We start from the raw sequence: 24,475 nt of genomic DNA, 5'->3' as shown, positions 1-24,475 counted from the left end.
CTGACATGTGTGTCTTTCTGACTGACAAAAAATCGAAAATCGGATATACGTAGCCCGCGGAAATTCAAAAGTTGTGAAAATTTTTGAACACACCTCGTATGAATGTGTAAAACACTGGTTCATTTCATAAGAACCAATTTAGACATGTCGTATCAGACACATCGCAACAACGTTTTGAAAGTTTGCTTCACTTACATAAATAATTCTATCATATAACATTGACATTACAATTATTCTAAATGTGTCAGACATGAACATGTCGAGTAACGTTTTCATGCTGTAAAGACAGTGGAAAATAATTAGTTAATAGTTATAAATGTGAATTAGGCTTTGTAGCACACTGTACAATTAATTGAATGTCACAAAACTAAAATAAACATTCCTTCAAACTGCTGTAAAATGGAGTAAAGGAGTTGGCGGGTTGCAGTGCAAATAACCTTTTGGTGCGTGCTTACACCATGCTTACTCTACTTTGCAATAGCTACTTTCATTTCTCTGGTTCCTTGACGCGTGTCGATTTCGATTCGCAACCATCCAATTGACTAAAATAATCGATTGCTTCCTTCGTTTGACGCTTATGAGCCGTACTTTCTGCGTCCGCCTGTTAAAAATTAATCAATTATCATATTGTGCTGCCTATTGTGTATTATCGTATTGTACTGATCAACCATACTCACATTAGTAGTTAAATTGAGAAACTCATAATAGCGGCTCATGGCCGCCACCATTCCTTGAAAGTTACGATTCTTCAGGTGAGCTCGTGCCAGTTCCTCGAGGCTAGGTTCATCAGACACCAGATAGAAGATGAGCATACAAACGTGACTTCCCATATATGTATGCTCCATGTGGTGTTCTGCTTTCTGTATCACTGCATCGAACGAACAATTAATGACATTTCAGAAAGGTTTCCAAATGAGTGTAGAGGGAGGTTTTGTTGAAAGTGAGCAATTTCATTCCGGCTTGAAACAAACTTGGCATCTTGGCAAATGCGACGCTATAAAGAAAGACACACCGACTGTTTGAATTAGTCGGCTAACACCACTCGTTTTTTTTATCAATTAGTTTGTATTGTTTATACTCCGCAGGGATAGTCAGGTAGGCCGAAAGGATACTGGTGGGTCATTCACGTGGTAACTAATTACCCCGTAAAGAAACTAATTAGCCCGGAAGAAAGAAGAGCAATGGTAGGTAAGTGTTTTGTATTCCTGTGGTTACCGCAGTCCCGAATATGCCGGAAAGATACGGGTAATTTTTTTTTTTAAATGTTGCTACAGCAGCTGCAAATAGGGCGAAGAGATTCTGGTAAGTTTGTTTCTATTTCGGAAAGTATGGTCAAAAACATTTTCCTTGAGATGCGAAAATTTTTCTTGAATCCGCAACAACATTATTCTTCTTCTTCTTCTTTGGCACTACAACCGCTGTGCGGTCTTGGCCTGCACCAGAGACAATTGTTAATGTCAATTATCCCTGGTGCTATCTGTAACAGTTCGTTTTTACGGGCGGGGTTGTTGGTCAAGCGCCAACCCCCTCTCTGTCAGCGCCGGGGTATCGGGAATCGAAACCATGGCCGGTTGAGTGACAACCGATCCCGGGATTCGAACCTTGGTCAGCTGCGCTGACAGCGAAGAGCGTTACCGACTACTCTATCAGCGGGGGTACATTACAACAACATTATTACATGAAAGAAAAATCGATTGATCATTTTCAATTTTGGGCACACTTACCCTGGTGATGAAAAATTCAGTGGATCGGATTTACATCGCAATATTTGGCGATGAATCATTATATTTTCAACTGAACTTTCGCGAAAAAATCAGATTGCTGTTCAACCTGCTGATCACTCCACACTTCGTTTCGCTCTTCACACTTCACACTTCTTCACAATTCCTGTTTTATCCTCAGGCTTTAGCATGGATTTAAGGGTTTTCCATAGTTCCTTGCTATTCCTTTGGTGCTTACTGATCTCGCCACAAAAAACCTTACATTTTTCTGCCCGCCACTGCAAGAAACCAGTTGTTCTCTTCCATTTTACTAAGTAAAACTTTGAAAACAGCTGAATCTTCTGCATATATTGATACTCCCCCAGTATGGCGTGAATGAGACAGACAAGACACGCGAGACACGCAAGACCAGGAATATGGTACTGACCAAAAGCCTCGACCTCCGTTATGTGCGTTTCAGCGACCAGAACTAGTAATGGTATATGTTTCAAAATAGTCTCTCGCAGCATCGCATAGTTGGTGGACAGTCCTGCAATATTGAGGTATAAAATCTCATATTGTCGACTTGCTACTGCGATGACTTCATCCGTCTTTCTAATTCTGCTTTAAATCTTGAGTACTCTCTGCCATTGGCAACATGCTGCACGTCGATTTTAGAATGTTTCATCCTATTGTTCTCAACGCATTTTACAGACTTCTCATGCTCAGATGTACAGAGCGATGTTCTGTGTCAATCCCCGCATTTCGAACAGGCCTCTCCATTTCTGCACGTCGTCGTCTTGAGCCCAAATTTCCCACATTTGAAGGACCGCAGCACGCTGATAGCCCTAAGAATGCGGCACAAATCAAACCCTATCTTAACCCTATTGCGACTTTCTAGACTACTTTAGACTATTACATGCTTCCTTATCTACATCAACAATAGCGTTAAACTTTTCGTATTTCATGCTAGGGTTTTCGTATTTTGAAATGACCTTCACTTCAGACCACGGAATTCATTCGTTCTGATCTTTGGGGAACTCCTCGATTTCTTTTGCGGAGTAATCCTCTGTCATCCCTATTATTTTCATCCTCACCAGGGGCATTGAAATGGAGTATCCGATCCGATGGCCAAAATCAGTTGCTAACCTTCACTACCTGTTACGAACGCCGCAAGCCAGCTCTCGAAAAACGTTAGCAACCGCCGTAGGGCAGGCGAACGACCGCAAGAAAAGCGTCATCAGCGGTTCTAGCTGGACGGTCGGCACGCGCGACCGCCCGACCAACACCGTGCGATCAATCGACCGATCGATCGATCATAGTGTCAGCACTTTCGGGGTTTCGGACTGGCGCAGGGTTCTAAATCTATGTCAAAATCGTAGGTATATAAGGCACGGAAATTGGCAAATACTAGGTTGCTCATTAAATTCGTGGCTTCGACAAGAAAGGGCGCTGCTACGAGTCTAATTTTTTTGCTATATTAGTACACTCTTCAAATGAAAGTGTGTGAAGTTTCATTTCAATCGGTCACTTAATTTTTTTGACAAGCCATTTAGTATCGACGTGTCACAGTATTTTTTGTAATGAAAAGAATCAAGTATCGTCCATCGATGGAATTTTTATTTTTGGAAGGTTTAAGAAAAACAAGAGATTTATGAACGAATTTTGAAAGTGTATAAGGACTCTTCACCTTTAATTAGGGGGTTAAAATGGGGGTTTCTGAGTTTAAATGTGGTTCTAGTAGCTTTCAAGACCATCCATGTCAAAAGCGTAAAAAACAGACACAACAAACGAAATCGTAAAAAAAATCAGGATATTGTATTGGAAAATCGTTAAATCACTTGCAGAGATTTAGTATAAAGTCTAGCCATTTCATTGAGCAGTATAACCAATATTTTGACTGAAGTATTGGGTTTCAGAAAGCTGTTTGCAAAATGGGTGCCGCATTCGTTAAAAATGGAACACGCAAAACGCATTCGAATGCAACTTTCTCGTCAACATTTGGAGTGTTTTCGATAGGATAACGTGAATTTTGTGCATTGAATCATCACTAGAAAAAAGGTTTGGGTCTATCACCATGATCCTGAATCAAAACAGGAGGTTAAGAAGTGGTCTGAACCCGGTTCTTCGGCTCCGAAATGAATTTGTGTCCAGAAATCGCCCAAAAAGGTGTTTGCATCAGTTTTTTGGGATGCGAATGGAATTTTTCTAGCGGGTTACTTGCAAACTGAAAAAGCAATAAAAATCGATTATTATTGTAGAAACATTTTTGACCAGCTGGAAGAGAAAATTTGTGAAAAAGACCCGGTTTGCAGAAGAAAAACAACCTCTTTCATCAGGGCAATGCAAAGTGTCACAAGAGCAATTTGAAAATGGCAAAAATTCATGAATTTAAGTTCGAACTGTTAAACCAGTGGTCTCAAACACGCGACCCGCGACACTGTTTTGTGCGGTCCTCGATCACGTCCGCGGAGTATATAATTACGTTATACCACTCAGGATAACCAGCGATAAATCACAAGAAAATGTTCTTATCGGTTCAACTGCGGGCACAGAAGTAACCGATACGACTTATTTCAAATTCAAACCAAATCAAAGTGCGTAAAATTTAATGAAAAAACCTTTTCTCTATATGGTGCGGCCCGTGGACTAACTGTTGCTTTGTACTGCGGTCCGCTGACTGGCGGTTACTTTCCACTACGGCCCACATGCTAATATGAGTTTGAGACCACTGTGTTAAACTATCCACCCTATTCACCAGATTTGGGCCCTAGCGAATTCCATCTGTTTTCAAACTAAAAAAAGTCAAGCGTGAATAGTGTTTTTCATAAAATGATGACGTCATAACAGCTGCGGAAGCGTATTTTGAAGTCTTTCCAGTTTTTCACTTCAGGGATAAAATTTATAAATTGGAGCCTCCTAGGAACAAATGTATGGATGTTCAGGAAAGCCATACTGAATAATAAAATGCGTTTCAAACCATAAAAATGTTTTTTTTATATAAAAGCCACGAACATAATGAGCACCCCAGTAGGACCTTACTTTGAAAGTGACCAGCCATTCTCTTTATCCCTTAGAAAGAAATTTTGGTTACCTTGTTCGATTCCCTTCGGAGACTGACTTCCTTCCCTCTGGAGTGGTATCACTTCGATGAAATCGTTCCAAGGAAGGAATTCATCTCCCCGCGCCTCCCACCGTCAGGTAATAGGAAATCTATCCTGCCGATCTGGTGTCGCGAGAAGTTTGGTCCGCCACAAGCCGCGATATTCACGCCGGCACCCACTCCCTCTGATTGTAGACTTCCCCGCTTCGGTGGGGCGTCGTTTCAGACTGGAGAGTCGCCTCGTGCAATAGCACACGTCCGAACGGTCCAGACCTCCACTGTCAGGTACTAGGTGTTCTAGCCTAATGGTCTGAGGAACGAGCCTACGGTCGAGTAACGGAACGTAGCACCAACTCAGGGGAGATAGTCCGACAAAAAAGAAGAGAAGAAGGTGACACGCAAAATTATCTGTGACCGCCGCCCTTCGTGCGGTAAGGTCAAGCGGGCAGGCACTGGCCACGGCGCGGTAAGGGTCACGCCGGCCCATTACATGGTGGCTCCAGAGAGCAGGTTTCGCAACTCTCGCGCACGGTTCAAAATCTCACTGAACGAACTCACGTGTGGTGTGCTGTCACCACGGAAAGAACAACTAGTGCATTATAAGTGAACGAAAGTGATAGTGATCATAGTTCCCTTAGTGCCAAATAGATCAAGGGGAACTCCTAGTCAGCCGCACTGGCGACCAAATCCCGAACAAGCGAGAAGCTAGGGCAGTGCTCTCCGGATCAAAGGGGACTCCTAGTCGGCCGCACTGGTGACCGAACCCCGGACAAATGAAAAAACTATAAGCTAGCTATAGCTAGAAGTTAGCATAAGCAGATGTGAAGCAACCCAAAGAAACAGGTCATCAAAACTTCCAGCCGCACCCAAGGACCGAACGAAATCAGCAAGGAACTAAATTTATCCGAATTCCGAGCCAGGTAAGTAGGTAAAAGGTACGACGTAAAAACACAATGCTCAGCTATCAAAAAAACAAAAACGGGCAATGCCGCCCAATGCATGGGCCCAAAGAGGAGCAAGAAAATATGGCAGAGTGGCAGGCGACTAGATAGGAGGCATTCCTATGCCCAAAAGAGGCAAGCTCTTAAGAAATTGCCAAGATTCGGTGGCAGCCCGAAGGACTGACCGAACTTCAAAAGGACGTTCAATGAAACAATCAGGGCATGTTTATACTCACATTTATAGAACCTTAAGAGACGAATGTTAGGCCATTACGGCTCAAAGTCTCTATAATAGAAAAAAAAACATTTATAGAACCTAAACAGAGTGCAGGATGTTCGGAGTGGCATTAAAAAGCGTCTAAAGGCTTATGATGGACCCAGAAAATGTCGCTAAAATTCTCGAACGACTAGAGGACAAATATGGCAAACCCAAATTAGTTTACAGGGAGTTACTGCACGACTTACAAAAGACTCACACGGATTCTAGGCACACAATCATTGAAATCGACTGTGCACTAGAGAATCTGGTGAATATTATCGTGCTGATGAACAGAACTGAATACTTACAGGACCATAGATTGGTAGAAGAATTGATCAAGAATTCCCCTACAACATCCAGGTCAAAAGGATCGAGTATCAGCTGAGGACAGAAAATCAGCTGCAAGTCCAAAACTTACAGGATCTTAGTGAATGGTTGAAGCCTTTCGCACGAACGTGCCAAGCAATGACAGATTCCGTTCAATACCCGTGAGCCAGTCAAAATTTTCACGAACAAACCCGCAATAAGCATAAAGACAATAAGGCGAACTGCCCAACATGCAGTAAGCCACACAATATCACGTCCTGCTACAAATGTAAAAATGTGTCTTCTTCTTCTTTGGCACTACAACCGTTGTGCGGTCTTGGCCTGCACCAGCGACATTGTTAATATCTCTGGTGCTATTAATAACAGTTCGGTTTTACGGGCGGCGGGGTTGTTAGCCCCGCGCCATATATCGCCGGGTATCGGGAATCGAAACCATGGCCGGTTGAGTCGCAACCGTCCCGAGATTCGAACCCTGCCCAGCTGCGTTGACAGCGACGAGCGTTACCGACTGCTCTATCAGTGGGTGCTTTAAAAATATGTCACCATCTGATAAATCAGAAACCGTTCGGCAAAACAGACTATGCTTCTGTTGTTTATCTACCGGCCATAACATGAATAATTGTAAAAGGGCAACTAAGGGCGATATAGACAACTGCGAAAAAAGGCACCATAACCTTGATGAATGAGGGTTGGTCAGTAAGCACGTTTGCGTTCTTGGACGCCGGATCTTCCTTAACTCTAATAGAGGAGAATATCGCCCAAGAACTAAACTTGAAGGGTAAAACGACACCCTTAAAGCTCTCTTGGACACAAAATGTTTCCGCCAACGACGAAGAAAGCCAGCAAGTGCGGCTAGCGCTACGAGGCGCCTCGAAGCAAACCCATTAAATAGGCAACGTCCAAACAATTAAGAACCTTAGTTTGCCAACACAAGCGCGTCAACTAAGAGACTCTAAGTGATCAGTACCCGTACCTTAGGGGGTTACCAATTAAAAATTTCGCGAAAATAACACCGACCATATCAATCGGCTTGTCGCACAATCAGCTGTTAAATGGGGTTAAGAACAAATGTGATCTACCTGGTGAACCAAGCGCTATGAAAATGAAATTAGGATGGCTTATATGGGGAAGACTGCCAACCAACAACAATGACAATTATTCACTGGTCATACAGGAAGAGAACGTAATTCATGAAACGATGAGGAGGTACTTGTCAACAGAAGACTTCGGCGTTAAAATAGTAAGTGACCTACCAAAGGCTGATAAGCGATAAGCTATGATAAGCAGGCAGAAGAGATACTAGAAAAAACATTAAAATACAAGAACGGGAGACACGAGGTAGGTTTACTTTTGGAAAATGAGAACCACCAGCTTCCAAATAGTATGCCTCAGGCAATGAAAAGGCTGACGAATTTAGAAAACAAATTGAGCAAAGACCGCACTTTGAAAATATAGACAAGAGACACGTTCAGAGGCTACGTTGAAAAGGGGCACGCAAGGAAGATGGAACCTTGGGAAACGGTGCGGGAAACGGAGAATATGCGATTTGTGGGGACATAAAGGAGATGTTCCATCAGGTACGAATAAGAAAAGAGGACCAAAACGCGCAAAGATCCGTATGGCGTGATTGTGATCAAAGACAGTATATGGATATAAACGTCATCCACTCGCCTTGTCGCCAATAATCGATCAACACTATGTTAACGATTACGAGGACAGTTTCAATTCCCTTTAGGTCGCAAAGGAAACTGTAAACCAAGTGATCAACGCCCACGCTGAAGGAGGGTTCTTTATAACGAAGTTCTGCTCGAACAGTAAAGAAATGCTGGCTACGATAGCCCAAGACAGGAAAGACGATATTAACGTCAAGTTGCTAGACAATAAAGAGGACGAGTCTTCTAAGATCCTGGATGTCTATTGGAACACCACCAAGGATAACATCGGGTTCCAGGTGAAACTGGAACGTCTATCGACCGAAGTGTACACGCGAATCAGACGCCCGACGAAACGAGAAGAGAGAACGTCATTCGTAATGAGCGTCTTTGACCCGCTGAGTCTAATATCTAACGTAACGGTAGGGGGTAACATACTCATGCAAGAGTTACACAAAGAATCTCTGAAATGGGACAATCCGATTTCGGAAAGGTTGCAGGCGCTATGGATCTCGGATCGAAACCGTAAGACTCGCTAATAACCTAAAAATCCCAAGATGAATACTTTCCAACGAAGGATCTGATTTCGAAATGCATGTATTCGTAGACGCTTCTGAAAAAGCCTTCTCAGCAGTCGTCTACGCAAGCACCACCGAGGGAGGTAAGCCTTACATACGACTAATTGCAGCAAAGGCCAGGGTAGCCCCGATTATAACACTTTCGATACCGCGGCTAGAGCTACAAGCCGCGCTTCTCGGGGTTAGATTGATGAACAGCGTGAAAAAAGAAACACGTCTTAAAATAACATAAACGCTACTTTGGAGCGATTCCAAAACAGTGCTAGCTTGGATCAGCTCGAAAAATCGAAAGTATGCACTGTTCGTGGCTCACCGCATTGGGGAGATATTAGACTCGACTACCATGGACCAATGGAACTGGGTGCCGTCAGAGGCAAATCCAGCTGATAAAGCCACTAAACTGAAATCAGGCCCATCCATATGGGCGACTGGCCTGTATTTCCTGAAGTTACCAAATGGGAAATGGCCGATACAAGTGGAAAACGAAACCGAAGACGAAAATAAATACATTAACGTTAACGGTGAATTCGTGGTTGGAACGATTACCACCCTACTGTGCCTTTGATCCACACTACTATTAGCTGCTATTCCGAGAAGATATGCGTCAAAATGCTTCACCATGGTTTGAACAGTTTTGTTTCCCCCAGGTGATGCCTTCCTATTCAGGACTTTAGTCCATGTCCCTACTTCTGCAGTCGTCTCTCTATCTGATCTTTGCTTTTCATTGTTCTTTAATGTAGGCTTCTTAATTTCGCACGCAATTGCTCTAGTTTACGACACGCGTGGGTCGTCAGAGGTTATTTTATCTTAAACTGCTCCCTGTTGTAACTGGTTGTCCTTATTTCGCTTATTGGGTGGTTGCTCGTCAACTACATTCCGCCCTGCTCCCTGAATCACGCGCTGCTTTTTACCGATTACTTCGTCCCTAAAAATATGCAAACCTGCTTTTAATCCTTAATTTTCATCTCAAACTTTGCGAACATATGGCCCAATGCTTCCAGCAATCCTTCATGGTTCGCATTTTCTTTCCTTTCTTTCGTGTCTTTTGAGCCAAATTCGGAACCTAAAAACCAAATTCGGATTATCACATAAAATTCTCAAAACGGACATTTTTAGAGATGTGCAGCGGCGATAGAACACACCACCTCACTTTCCTTCGCAAACGATGGTGTCATCACTTACTTTCACGGCCTTCCAACATTTCGAACAGTTCTGCTTCATTACTGTATCTCCGTCGACCACAGAAATTCGGGCCTCTGATGACTCTGACCCTGCTGATCACATACAGATCAGTCGAACACTTTGCAAAATATCAAACCAGATACTGACGCCAGACGCACCCCGGGACGTGATTATAATAATCACGATATTTCCGCGAGCACAAAAGAAAGTTACACAAAAAAAACACTGTAGACAGACCAAACACTCAGACACGCTTGCGGACGCTATGATCACCGATAGGCAAACATTTCATCCGCAAAAACAACAAAATCTATGGAGCACACAAAGATTACAACCGCACTTGTCATCGTCACTTTGACGAATGACGAAGATGTCCAATATCTTCGAAAATCAGGGACCGGTATATCTTCGAAAACAGCTTCTAAGTCTAAAGTTCGACGAAAATACCGGATGTGTTAAACTGGAGGATCATTTGTTAAAATTTTATCAACTAATTCGTGAACTGAAAGGAAGCGGTGTCAAAATTGGAGAAGACGACGCTATATGCAGTTTGCTTCTTACTATGCCAAATACGCTTGATTCAGTGGGGACGGTAACAGAGACGGTTCCGAATGGTGTTTCAATCGATTTCGTGAAAAAGCGTTTGATGCATTCAGAGCGAAAAGGCAAAATGGTTTAAAAATTCATGAAAACCATGTAAATGATAGTGCTGCATTGGCAGTAAAAACGACACAAGGTATAAAACGTTCCGAGCACAAACTCATTAAGTGTTTTCATTGTGGAAAATGGGGATACAAGAAGGCCGACTGTCGCGTATTAAAAAGTGACAAAACAAGTGGCACAACATTCGTTGCGCTAACGGTTCGCTAAGAACAGTCTTCTTCTTCTTATCTGGCTACAACTGCCGAGCCGTCTTGATCTGTTTCAGGCAACCTTTCCACCGCTCGCGTACCGATGTGTAGCAACCTAAAGCCACAAAAAATCGAAAATCGTACATTTGAAAATTAAAATGTCGCGAAAATTTTTGATAAGCTCTCTAAAATCTAAATCTAAAATTGAGAAGGAGTGTTGAAAGTGAGCAATTTTACCCCAGCTTGTAAATCGTCGTGTCGTGTTGTCGTGACCACGACACGACAGTTTGGCATCAGTCAAACTGAGTAATACAAATAAAGACGCACCGACTGTTTGAGTCAGTCGGCTAACACCACTCAGTCAGTTTTAACCATTCAACAGAGTTTCGGGAAGATAATAAGTTGTCAAGCTTTTGCCTGAAGTTCCAAACCAGTTCCATTGTTCATTTTGTTTGCTATTGTTCGGGGATTGTTGGTGACTAAATTATAATACTCACATCTCGTTTCCGTGTCTTCCGTTTTCTCTGTTCTAACAGGTGTTTCTAGGATAGCATTTGTTTTTGCTTCGGCATAACTGCAAGAGAAAACCGAAAGCATTTATTTGACCACTTAACATCATTTTTTTTCAAGAAGCAGGCTATGTCGCATGTATAGCACATTTAACATTGTTGCTTGGCGGCAATTTTGATTGAAGTATGCCTTTGAAAAAATTCAACTTTACAGTCCTGCAACACAGTGGTTTAAGAAAAACCTCGTTGTAGAGAATTGAAAATTATAGCAAGTCTTTAAAACGGCAATAATTTTCAATTCGCACCATTATGCAGTTGAATATTTTCAGAAGAGTTTGGTGTCAAAACAAATTTTAAAAAATAAAACATAAAAAGAGTAAACTTCGTTACCTTGCCAATTTCTCCTGCTGTTCAAAATACTCAACAAGTGACGTAATACCGCCTCGACCCGTTTCTTCGTCCTTGTAGCATAAAATCTGCTGGCGATTGTATTTGATTCGTCGAGCCAGATGCAACAGCAGCGTGAGCGCGAGCAAATGCAGATCAAAAACGCAACGGGGTGGCACGTATTCAGCAAATCGCAACAGTATGTGCATCGAAATGTTAATAACTTCCGGCTGCTGTCCTATAATATTAGCCCCGTGTGCTGGAAAAAACGGAATCCGTTAACTCACTGGCGATTGAAATTGCATAAACTTAAATACCTTCTTCGTCTAATGAGTGTGTGAGAGTGATAAACATGTGCAATATGGGCTGATATAGCTCGCGCACCAAAACTCCGATTGCATCCTTCGGCGTCTGATCGTTCGTCACATGCTGCGTGATCTCAACATCCAGCTGACGAAAGAGTCGGGATAGTAGCTTAACCAGCAATCCATCACAGTGCTCAAGCAAGAATAACTGGTTGGCTCGGTTAAACACACACACGTTGTTAAGCACACGCAGACAGCGCTCTATTTTACGAAGTTTTGCTACTGCATCCACATGCCACTCGCTGGCTCGTGCAGGTACGTCCTGATAGCATCCGGCCACCGTCTTGATAAGATGTTCAATGCCACCCAGATTACGCAATTCGTCTTTAAACCATTCACCGGCCCGCTGCGAGGTGAGTGATAGCAACGATTCCATGGCCAGTGAACCCGCACTAATGTGACTCTCGGTGTCGATATGTTTCATCTTTCCACACCCTTTGATCTCTCCACACAGTTCCTTCACCCTCTGCCGTATCTTCTGCTGTTGACCTCCTGCCTGTTGGTTGCCATGTCGCTGCTGATCGTTACTGACCAGTTTTTCATGATCGGCAGTGTTCAGCAGGTTCAGCATTAACTCTAACGAATCGCGATCTAGGTCCATGTTAAGTTTGTCCTGCGAGAACACATACATTATCGCGGCGGTACATAGTGCAAGGCTGGCGTCGTGGTGTGCATCAGAAAGAGCCTGAAAGAACCGAGTAACAACACCATGCGCCCGGACGTGCATTTTGAATGCGGGTTTCATGCACTTCGTAGCTAACTGAAGGGCTGAAAGGCAGCGCGTTGAAACAGGGTTGTCCGGTTGCAGTGCGGAAAGAATGTACTCTACATCGTCATCCATCTCTTGAAACTCGCCGATCTCCTGCATTTGATGCGAATTTTTCACATTACGCACGATGGTGTAAAATGGTTTCGTGTCACGATAGCAGCGTAGTTTCGGTATCACTTCCACACCACCATCATTGTCGCTGTCACCTAAGCCACCACCTCCATAGTCTTCGTGCTCGTCCTGCGCAGCTCCTCGCTGACGGAGTCCTGAAGCGACGTTATTGAAAGTATCACCGCTAGCTATTGTGATCCCTCCGCCAGTGCTCCCAAGGCCACCGCCCGCACCCAACCCTCCATGTGAACCAAACTTCTGACGTTTTGGTCGTGATGGAAGTCCTGCCGACTGAGAGTTCGACGTAGACTCGCACTCTAGAAAATCATTATCGAAATCGAGCATATTTCCAGAACCAACGCCACCACAACCAACTCCTGCAGCATTTCCTGGACCGTGGTCCGTAGATATGCTCGTCATCAAAGTGCCGGCACCCGAGTCCTGTTTCCTTCCTGTATCGCCTGCACTGCCAATCGTACTGCTATTATTGCTTCCGCTAATGCTAGGGACTCCACTGCCACCTTCGCCACCACTACCGACGTTACTACCAGCGACAATACCACTTCCGGTGCTGCCGACTGTAGTGGACTGTTCATCTTGCTCCAACACTCCATTGGCACCATCTTCATTGTCCCACTTGTGTTTGTATACGTGGCGCTTCTTGACCTCTGGTACCCCATGCGACGAAGTGATTAACGGACGACTTTTAAAAATAGTTCCCTTTTTCTGTAGTACCAAGCGCATCGGTGCTGGTTGTGACAACGTAACTTCTGGTGTTATCCCGTTCTCGCCACCACTGCGAAAGGCGTTAACCACCGTCGTTGTCCGTTGAACGCTATCATCTTGTAAGTTTTGCCGTTCAGCTGATTTGCTGGTCGAAAAATTGCTACACAATGCACTCGGCCTTTTCTCGCCACCGTCCTGTGTACGTCCGAAGGGCGACAAAGCTGTATACGATATGCTGCTGACCGAGTTTCTTCCGTTTTCCTCAAATGGTTCGTCCGCCGGTAAGGTGGTCGCGCTGGGCCTACTTTCGTCACACTCTTTTAGATTAATATCTTTTGCTACCGTAACCCCTGCAACCAACGGTGCATGCATATTTCCGCCTTTCGTATCTGATAAATAATCTGGAGGCACCACATTCTTTTTCCGCCGGCTGTACTGGCGAGTGATGTTTAGTTTCAGGCCGCTCGTCAATGTACCCGGACCGGTAACGCTTCCGTTCCTGGCATCTTCATCTGTTTGCGCACCTGTTGTATCCTCACACTGCTGTGGTTGCTGCTGATCTTGTAAATGGTCCGGTGAACACAGTGCTATGTGCGTGGCTGTGGGTAATTCTCCTGGCGCTTGCGCCGTAATAGTTTCTCGTAACGTCGATGATGCTGACTGTGAAGCTTTCGTTTGATTTCGTGATTTCTTTTCGTTCACGCTGGTACTGCTCGCTACACCAACGACGTTATTATTGTTTTGATTATTGGTGCGACTGCGTACCAATCGAGCAGTCCGTTTGACGGTGGAAGGTACTGCGGTTGGCGCTCCTTCACATACATCTTCGGCGGATGTTTTCATTTTGTTGCGCGTAACTCGACAATTACTGCGATTTCCTGTATTTTTCAAGTTTATCTTAAGTACTTCAACACGATCACTCGGTGTTTGATGGGGAGCAAAAAGCGGAGCACTATCGACCACCGTCGAACTGCTAGGAATCGCCGGCGAACCGGCTGACGAGCGGGGGTCTGTCAGCACGACTTCACCAACTACAGCTCTGTTGTTGTCCTGCGTAGTTTCACTCTCGGAACATGCGTCCGAGGGAGGAGCAGCCGCCATTGAGCTGTTCTGCGATAGTTCCAGATCGCTTCCGCAATCACTCGAACCACGGCTGTGAATGATCTGACAGTGATCTTCGCCTACCGTTAGCGTGTGTTTGGGAGTGTTGTCTGACGAAGCACTGCCAAGGATGGAGCTCTGCGAGTCAAAATCATCTCCCCCGGAAAGGGAGGAAAGAGTGCGAAATACTTCGTAGGTGTCGGTACCTGGAAGCGGAAAGCTTGGACGAGCAGGGATCGTGTTTGCCACAGTCAACGACAATTGCGGTACAGCAGACGAGTCGTGAATCCCTACTCCTAGTACTGGTAGAGGCCGTGTAGCCGTTGGCCCGGGTACTGTGCTCTGTGGCGACTCTCTCAGCTTCTCGCAACCCTCTTGGCCTTCATCTGCAACGTTCTGTTCGGTGATGATCGCTGCTTTCGAATCGGACTTTATGCGCTTTGATGATAGATGGTGTCGTGCCCGTTCCCTTTCGATTGCGTGCTTTTTAAAGTTATAGCGAAAGGCTTTATTGGCCTTCGAGTTGCTGACAACGTTTGAGGTTGTGCTGGAAGTTGCTGGTGACCCTATAAGTCCAGCACCGCCTGTCGCCGTAGTACTTATCAGAGGTTTACCTCCGAGCGAAATCCTAATTTTTAACTCTGTCTTAGGTACAATGTGTGCGTCAGTGACGCTGCTTGCAACTGACGTATCAGATGATGGGCAGTTGGCCCCTTCCGGCTTGTCGCTCTGACGTGGTGTTGCAGGGGCAGGCTTATGCTTTTCTTCGGATGGTGGTCCCTGTTCGTCGCAGCTTACACTGTCGACGTAAGGATAAACTGCTGATGAAAACGAGTTTGCCAAGTACGATGGACGAATTTCCTGCAGGGCTGATACTGAAAGCTGATCGCCGACAGCAGCTGGTCCACTGTTAGAAGAAACGTCCTCGCTGTCGGTGCTGATTAGCATTGATGTGCCCTTCGGTAGAAAAAGAAAAGTAAGAATAAAATAAGTAAGTTTTACGACTTGTGACATGGTTTTATAAAAAATGTGTATAATGATTATATTTTAGATAATATTTCCAAATTTTGTGCTAAAACATTAAATAATAACATTGTTCATGAAAGCACTATAATCAAAGGCTAACGAATTAGCGTTAGCTAGATGTAATAGGCTTCAACTGTCCATGAACTCGACTGTAGGTGTAGATATAAATTATGCTTGGTATACGATCCAATGGAGAAAGACGGATGGATGCAAGAGGTGAAAATGCTGATGAAACATAATCGTAGACGAGTAAATAAGTGACCACTAGCGCGGTACGCATACGTGCCGGAAGACCGATAGTCGATAGTTTCGAAGTGTTACTGCAATCCTCTTTCACACGTTTCTTACCTACTGCCGACAGTTTTGCCTTGATGAGGACTGTCTAACGAGCCGTTGTGACCACAGCTGTATTTAGATGATTTTTTTGCAAAAACTTAGCATTTTCATGAAGTTTGCAAGTCACCGAAACAAATGATCGTACTTGTTTATATGCTTTCCACTTTATAGTAAAGAAGAGCTCTAGCGTTATACCACGCCAAAACACTCACAGCTATGGGGTTTACGGGTTCCAAACCGGGTTAAAGATTAAAAAACTAGGCCCTCGCTTCCGGGCCGTTATTGGTAACATTACTAGGGGTGTCTGCGGCTGTAGTGTGTTACTACGCTGCTCCGTGCGCGGTACTAACTTACTAACGAGGCCTACTATCGCATTGTCTATATCGACTCAGTGTACACGACTTTTAAAAAATCGAATTGGTTCAAAAGAATGATAAATGAATAAAAACAACCGGTTAAAAATCTTCCTGAAAACAGTCAGACTGTAATAGAAAGGAACCATAGGTAAACTGAACAAACGAAAATGGTAAAAAACACGCGACACAGAGTTACCGCGACTGTCCCGATTTACCGCCGAGATTTCAATTTGTATAGCATTTGCCTCCACCATAGACTGAAACTAGTGCTGGGGGGCCTGGGTTCGTGTGGACGGAAATGGATGCGCGATAGTAAAAAAGAACCGATACGCAAAGGTGAACACACGCGGCTACCTTACGGCTTACAGGTGTGTGGGTGTGTAAACATAGAAAGCGGAGCGAAAGAGCGCACAATCCGTGTATATTATCTACCATTACGTTAGTGTGAGTGTTTAGGAATATTCTTGCCATAGGACCGGATCGGTAGAACCCGATTTGTTTACAAAAACAAAACGTCAACCAATCCTTATCCATCGTCCTCAACACCGAAATAAATATGATCTAAGGCAAATCAATCCTGAACACTGGTTCTGATGCTTAGCACTTGTTTCATTCTTTTGCCATGCACACTGGTACTAACTACGCCCAGAACACCAGGCTTCATTGTTGTTCTTAAATGTTATTACGCGGTGTAACGATGAAGTGGAAAACATGTACCGGTGATTGTTGCGTTCCAAAATCACAGTACTACATGATGAAAAAGAAGCATTTAAAATAAACGAAATGCATGTACTGCAGCGTACCTCTGTTAACTACCATCTAACGAAATCCCGCCTGTTTTCTAAACAAGCATTTTCGGTTGAAATGTGCCTACGGGAGAATATGCAGCATTACAAATATAAATAGAACTTTGTTCATGTTTTTTTGCGAAATTCTGTTTTTGAGGATGTACCATGCTGGAGTCGTTTGATTACCAGCATGATGACGACGACAGAGCGTGAAACAATGTTAAGTTAAAATCGTGCGGCACAAATCATATATCTCATAATGCAAATCATATTGCATTGTACAATCAACTGTTCCTCATGTCATGTAAGTTCCCTGGTTTATGTACTTAACGTGATTGGAACTTCCATCTACAGATTTGCAACGTTTATGGCTGCTTGTAGATTTGTTCCTAGGATAAGTAGATAGGGTAACGGTTGTGTTCAGTTATAATAGCGAAAGAAGATGGATGCCGCAGAAATCCGGAGGAAAAGTCGGGACACACACACATTCACACATTCACTCACACACACCTTATTAGCTAATGTACGTGTACAGTTTTCCCCTTGATTTTCTTCCCCTCCGCTTCTCATAAGATCGGTTCGTTTATGGAGCGCTTTTGAGAAGCGCTTGTCATTCTTATACTTTCATTCATTGCTCCCCTAGTGAATAGATTCGCCGCAAAAGGTAACTTCACAGTTGACGAGGCAACTGAGAAAGTTATGACCGTTTTACGTATGATGAAGCACAGACACAAAGATGAAAAATGCGTTTGTATTCGTCTGATACGGAGCTTTAAAGCCGCATGGATGCTGTCCTTACCGCGCCAAATGTCTATTTGCATTGCGCGCCAAACGTAGCACCGGTCCCGGGGGCCGATCACAGAGGGCAGTGCCATGTGGGGAGCCGGGCTGAAGGGGCCATCAGGAGGTTTCCCACACACACAAAAAGTTTAGTTAGTATCAGTATGCGTAGGGTTTGTGCGTCTCGCGTGTAAGAGAAAGTGAGCAGATATCCTACGGCAGAGGTTTCAAACACGCGGCCCGCTAAACTGTTCTGTGAGCCCCGCGGCCACGTCCGCGGAGTATATTATTACATTATACCAGCAGAATAGTCAGCAATAAATCACAAAAAATGCTTCTTGTCGATTCAGCTGCCAGCATAGAAGTGACTGATACGATTTATTTCAAATCCAAACCAAATAAAAGTGCGTAAAATTTAATGAAAAAACATTTTCTATATGTGGTGCGGCCTGCTGGCTAGCTATTACTTTCCTCTGTGGCCCACATGCTAATATTAGGTTGGCTAAAAAGAAATCCATTATTTTTGGGTAAAATTCAACACTATATTTATCAGGTTTCCAATGCTCCGATTTCCGTTGAAAATGCACCGTTTTCTTGGAAAATTTATTGCATTTTTAAAAATACCTTTATCTTTAATAAAAGGTATAGTCGTTATTGGGGAAAATCTTGAGCAATCCAATTTCACAATCCTTTTATGATCTCAGTTTTTCATCACTCAGGAAATTTTGTAATGCTCGAAAAAGGTGTAAGCGATTGACCTTTTTCGAGCATCGTTCGGACTACACGGTGGATGCGTTAAAACAGCCCAACCAAGCTTCTGGACTTTCTGGCGAGTCAAGACATGCGTTACATTTCGTTGCCCTGATGGAGTACAAAAACTCTTTCGTTGGCCGATTCTGGTCGTTTCTGATCAATCGCTAGCTCCGAACGGTGCAGTTACTGACAGGAGAGATCTGAATTTAGCATTTGGCCACACGAAAGCAACTCTTAATGAATGATTCCTTTCAAGTTCCCAGTAGAACCTTCCTGACGGTTAATTCTGGTTTGACCAATGATTAAGCTGCTTCGCCACGCTTATACCACGATCATTTTCAGACAGTATTATGGTATGTATCCTATTCCTCATCCCCAATGCACATCCGCTTAAGAAAAGGTTCGATTTCATTCTGTTTGGCCGAAATTGCAGATGGTAATTCGAGTCATCATGTTTTTTGGTGTAAATAGGGTGGCGCCCAAACATCAAGTTTCTTTCTAAATCCAGCTTTGCGCTGATGGCTTAAAACTGTTTGATGGTTAATCTTTAGCTCCTGGACAATGCTCTGACTAACATTTTGATCAACTTTGATTGTGTCTGAGATTTTATCGACATTTTCGATGGTGGATCTGCCTGTGCGAGTTGCAATTTAAACATAAAAAAGAAATGAAACTGGTCAACGAAACCGAAATTGCACCTAACTAGCTGTTATCGGCATCACAAACACCAGGCACAATTTTAGCGGCCTAGCTTAAATTTTCGCCTTTATTGGACAAAAGCTGTAAAATATACCGTATCTTCTCTTCGTTGATCTTCATTGTTAACACCCTGTAACTCACAAACGAATGGAACAAACAATAAACAGTAAAAGCATTTTTTAAGTGTAAAGTATCAGCTTTAAAACGAGCCAAAACTTGAAACTGCATGAACGATACTTCATGAGATATCGATCACTAAAGCCATCTATCGAGAAAATAATGGATTTCTTTTCAGCCAACCTAATATGAGTTTGAGACCTCTGTCCTACGGTAACAATCTCAGACGATCGACAGGCGGTGTGATTACGTTGCTGATGTAACAGAGCAGCTATAGACGCTATGAAATAGCCATGGACCCAAGAAAACAGTGAACGCTCGTCTAAACATGAATTTGATAATTACGAACAGTCTGTACACACAATGGATAGTGATACCAGATAGGTAGTAGTTGGAATTTGTCGAACGGCTCATTCTAATAAATTTTCTAAATTCTAATTTTGGTGACCGGCATGACAGGGGGTTGGCGAGGGGCCAACACCCCCGCCTGTAAAAACTACATTGCTCGGAAAGCAACAGAAGATTAACATAATCTGAAGAAGAAATCATGCCCTCATGCAAGATTGCTATTGCTATGTTATCATATGCTGCATTGAAATCGATGTTAAGGTGCTCTTAAGGCATATAGGCTAAAAGTGTTCTCACGAAACACAACCATCTTTTCAAGGATTTGCTCGTGCCCCCACACTATCCCTGTCCCCATTCAACCCTGCTGAATGGCCAGAACCCCAGCCCAGAATGGGCTACTAACAAGCCAACTGTTACGTACATTTGACTAAAGTCAAAACAAAAATTAAAGAATCAACTTGTCAAATAAATGTTCAAGCATCGAAAAATATTAAGCTGTTTATATTTTGTAACCAAATGAAAAAGAGTACGCTTATTTGACCACCCTGTAAAACCTACTAGGACAGGTTAACCATAAGCCGAACGAATAAGTGCGGTTTATCCTAAGCATTTGATATTCAGAAGGGTTTAGTGCATACAGATGTAATTTTATATGTAATAATCAAAATAATCCCAAGTGCAGTGTATCGTATCGCTTAAAAATATATGATAATTTTATCTAATGGGGCATGGTTTGTCAATCTTTCTTCGATATTTAACATGCACTTTTGCAAATACAGTAAATCCATCATTTCAATACAATTAGTATGATGCATCTTTTTTTCAATTTAAAAAAAACGAAACTGGACCGTTTTTGTGTCTTCATTCATTTCATCAATGCGGATCATGAAGGAATGATGAAACTCCGAAGTTTCTGAACATCTAAGATATTTCCTTCGTTAGTTAGAGACCTTTTCTTATGACACAAAACCAGCAATAAAAGCAAAGGAATGGCAAGTTACCTTCGAGATGCGTAGCAAAATTGGACGATGTTCGGTGTTCGATGGTGAGGACAGCGGCGTTGTCACGTACGTATTTGTGCTCGGCTTACTGCCAGCCCGTCCTCCGTCAGTCACACTTTCGACGGATGGCGAAGAGTTTTCTCCCGTGACTGGCGGTATGACGGACATTGATTGTGAAACCTCTGGATTCTGGTCTGCGGAGATCGAGTGAAGAGAACCGGAAAACATTGCCTCCGATGCTGAATGCAATTCACTGACGGAGAGTGCGCGGGCGTTGGCGACAGTCGTGTCGTACAGTGTGTTAGTCCGTTGATAATCGTTGCTGTCGTCGTCCTCATTGTAGTTGACAACGCGGTTCCGGATACGGGACGAGTTTCGCTTAGGTTGCGACTCTGTTCGCACGTTTAGCTTCGATCCTGGTGCCATCCCCACTACTGCCTCTTTTGATTTTGACTTTTTGGCTTTCTTATCTTTCTTCTCTTTTTTACCACCCTTTCCCCGACGCAATGGTGCATCCGGCATCGAGGCTAACAATAATTCTGCAGTCATTGATGTCTTCTTCACCGTACTCGGTTTCAATACTGGTAGAGTGGACGTCGGAGCAACTACTGAAAAGGGTTGGTCGTGATTTTGTAAATAACGTTGCGCCTGTTGCTGCTGCTGTTGAGGAGCATATTCGTCTTCAGCAACCGTTCGCGGCAGGCCTGTTCCTACGTTTGCCGCTTGCGGACCAGTTGGTGAGAGCTGCGGTGTAGCAGCTGCCGATAATGGTTGGTAGTACTGCGGTGGCTGAGGTGGAGTTGAGGAGTTCGAATTCTCTAACGGATGATTGTGATGCAAGTTGTTGAACGCATCGGGCGGTGCACCGAATGACACCCCTTCTACCACCATCCCTTGTTGTTGGTGATGGTGATCCGTCGGTATTTGAAGTGGTGGTACGATATTGCGGCTTTTGAAGAATTTTCGTGGTCGGACCGCATCCTGAACCGGTGTTAGTAAGTTGACCATACTTTCCGACGTATCGGTTGTCGCCAGCTCGAGCGACTCCTTTAAATCCACATTGTTGTAATCGGCAACTGTAACAGCAATAAAAATTGGCATAACAGTTCATTTCGTCGAGTAGAAGCTAAATTGGAAATGTCGCGTACAACTCACCGTAATTTCTGTTGCGTATGGACGTGAAACTCGTAATGCCCCAACGGCCAACGAGCCCGGCAGAACGTCGGGGCGCTGGACAGTTCTCTTTACGGCGCTCCTTCAACAGCGACTCCAGCGGCACAACCACACCTTGCGGTTTGTTCCACTTTGACATTTTAATCCTTTGCCAGCAAACTCAGTTAAAAGGATGACCCTTGTCGGGTAAGGGGGAACGAAGGTTTGGGAATGTTAATTCCGAATGCATGCATGCATACATACATGCACGAATGATATCGCTGCACGACTATATCATCTTTGTTGATGGATTTTAAGGTGAAATTCGGAGCGTGCGACTTGTTTAAATTTTTTCGTTTGAAAACTCATTTAAAACTCAAATTGCCTGTTTAAAAAATCCCGCTAGCAGCTCTTACTTGCTAACAACGCCACATCCATTAGATTTTATGATGATTTCTTTTTCACCGAAATACACACACATAACACAACGTCGCGGACCGACCCACGAACACACTATTGCACTAGCTTGTTTCTTATTTGGTTTTTAAAATAAATAACCAATATCTACCAACCAATAGTAACCATCGTTCGTTGGTCGCTTAGCGCTCGAAGTCTACAACATCAACACAGCAACAATGTTCCATGGCTGGAGTTAGAGTGTAGGGTTGATAAGCACAACGAGTAGCGCCAAGTGGTAGCTGACGCCAGAATCTTTTAGAATTAACATTATGCTGGAAAGTAAACGAGCACTATGAAAAACAAACAAAACAAATTAAAATGTAAAACATTGATCGCTGTAGCGCCGCATGTGACGGCAACAAAACGACGAACACTACAGGCACACAAAGTATGACAGAAATCGACTTTTCACAAAATCACCAAATGAAACTTTTCTCGGAACTTATTCATACATCTTCATACAAACGCATAACTCTTTCTGTTTAACTGCGGGAAACGACAAATGGAGCTGCTAAGTATGAGTTGATGGAGGTTTGCCTGAACAAGGATTGTTTAGTTGGTTTCACTCCAATCTATTGTTTGGGTTGATGGCGGTTTAGTTCAATTGATCTAGGTTAGGAATGGTATGCTCTACGATTGATTGCTGTTCTATGCATCGAATAAAGTGCACTGATGCATCATTGCTCAGTACGTGGCCGAAGAAGGGAAAATACACACACATGCGCGCGCGTGTGCATGTATTCATTACATGTACGCACACTAAAGAACGATCTCGATATTGAAAAGGCAGGCATAAGTGAATGGACAACGCATCCATCATACGAACCAGAACGTAACAACAGCAAATCATAAGAAAATTAACGCACCATCACTAATCCTCTGGTTGCTATCTTCTCTCCTGTATCACTTTCTTGATTTACACATCGTTTTGTGAAATAAACCGAACAATACAAACACGACACAAGGCACCGGAGAAATGAACAATCCTTTGGCCGTTGCTTCGTCGTTTCTCCACTGCGTTAGCTCCGTTTGCCGAACGGTGGTGCTCAATGCACGTCGGCACGGGTAAAAGTCTTCACAAACGTAGACAACATTCGAAATGCGTTATGTTACCTTTCGTCGATGCGGAACTGCCAGGGAGTTTTGCCTTTTTGGCAGCTATTTTCAATAACATTGCACCAACACGTACGAACAGTGTGGCGCTACTCATCGCGCTAACCAACACACTGATGACATGTGGAGTTCAAATCACACAATCGTACAGTCTCCGCTCGGTCATGCTCCTGAACCTCGTACGTGTGTACACAACTCTGATGGCGTACATGCAGTCAAATCACAGTTTGACTTAATGCAACTAAAGTTCCAATAATAGCATAGGAACCGCGGCGTAGGTTGCCATATGAATGAATAAGAAACAGAACGTACACTACCAAAAATCAACAACAGGCTACATGGCCCGGGCATGTAATTAGCGTTGTATTGTAAGCCAAATACATAGTTCTCCATCGGCATTGTTCAGCATAGAAATTAATGTAGCAAACTCTAAACCTTTTTGATTCAATTAAAAATAACCAATCATCTCTCATCATTTGTTACCTCGCTTTTAATGAGCCCACCCATTTTACGGGTGCGAGTGGCTGGAGCTGTGGCAATGTCTTGATTCACTATCCATTATTTTCGCCAGTATTGCTGTTTGCTGGCGGATTAAAAGAACAAACACATGTATGAACGTTTGCACATGAACTCTATTTACAAAGTCCCCAATGCCTGGGAGCTATACTGATACTGCCAACGCCACTCCGAAACGCAGTGCTTGAAAATATTTATTGGCAACTAGTTGGCACTGACGGCAGCTTATGCGAGATTAACGAGGGCAAAATCCTAATCATAGGCTGAATAAGAGAAACAATCAAAGAAAGAGAGTTCAAGGGGATGTAGGCTTAATTGTGTTGTTTCAGATATCAGTGCAAGGGAGTCCACGGAGTCTTACTGGCTGCAACGTCAAAAACATTGGAAAAAAAATCGAAAAGAAGACTGAAGCTTGAAGATTCCTTGACTCTGCCACTCCTTACACTCATGTTTCATGATTTTTAACAATT

General features: G+C 43.6%; 1 protein-coding gene across 1 annotated transcript; it reads right to left on the bottom strand.

Annotated features, from left to right (window-relative positions):
- Positions 1 to 480: 480 nt before the first annotated feature.
- LOC131213737 (protein wings apart-like) lies at positions 481 to 22,077 on the bottom strand. Its single transcript, XM_058207851.1, has 8 exons — positions 21,921 to 22,077; positions 20,766 to 21,841; positions 14,933 to 15,518; positions 11,807 to 14,896; positions 11,493 to 11,748; positions 11,091 to 11,167; positions 678 to 868; positions 481 to 601 (listed from the first exon to the last, which is right to left on the bottom strand). The coding sequence occupies exons 1-8, from the start codon at positions 22,075 to 22,077 to the stop codon at positions 488 to 490; spliced, it is 5,547 nt and encodes a 1,848-aa protein (XP_058063834.1). The 3' UTR covers positions 481 to 487.
- Between the last annotated feature and the right edge of the window lie 2,398 nt (positions 22,078 to 24,475).

Source organism: Anopheles bellator, chromosome X (genome assembly GCF_943735745.2).
Source record: "Anopheles bellator chromosome X, idAnoBellAS_SP24_06.2, whole genome shotgun sequence".
In the NCBI taxonomy this organism is placed as follows: domain Eukaryota; kingdom Metazoa; phylum Arthropoda; class Insecta; order Diptera; family Culicidae; genus Anopheles; species Anopheles bellator.
This window is presented reverse-complemented; position numbering and strand designations above follow the sequence as displayed.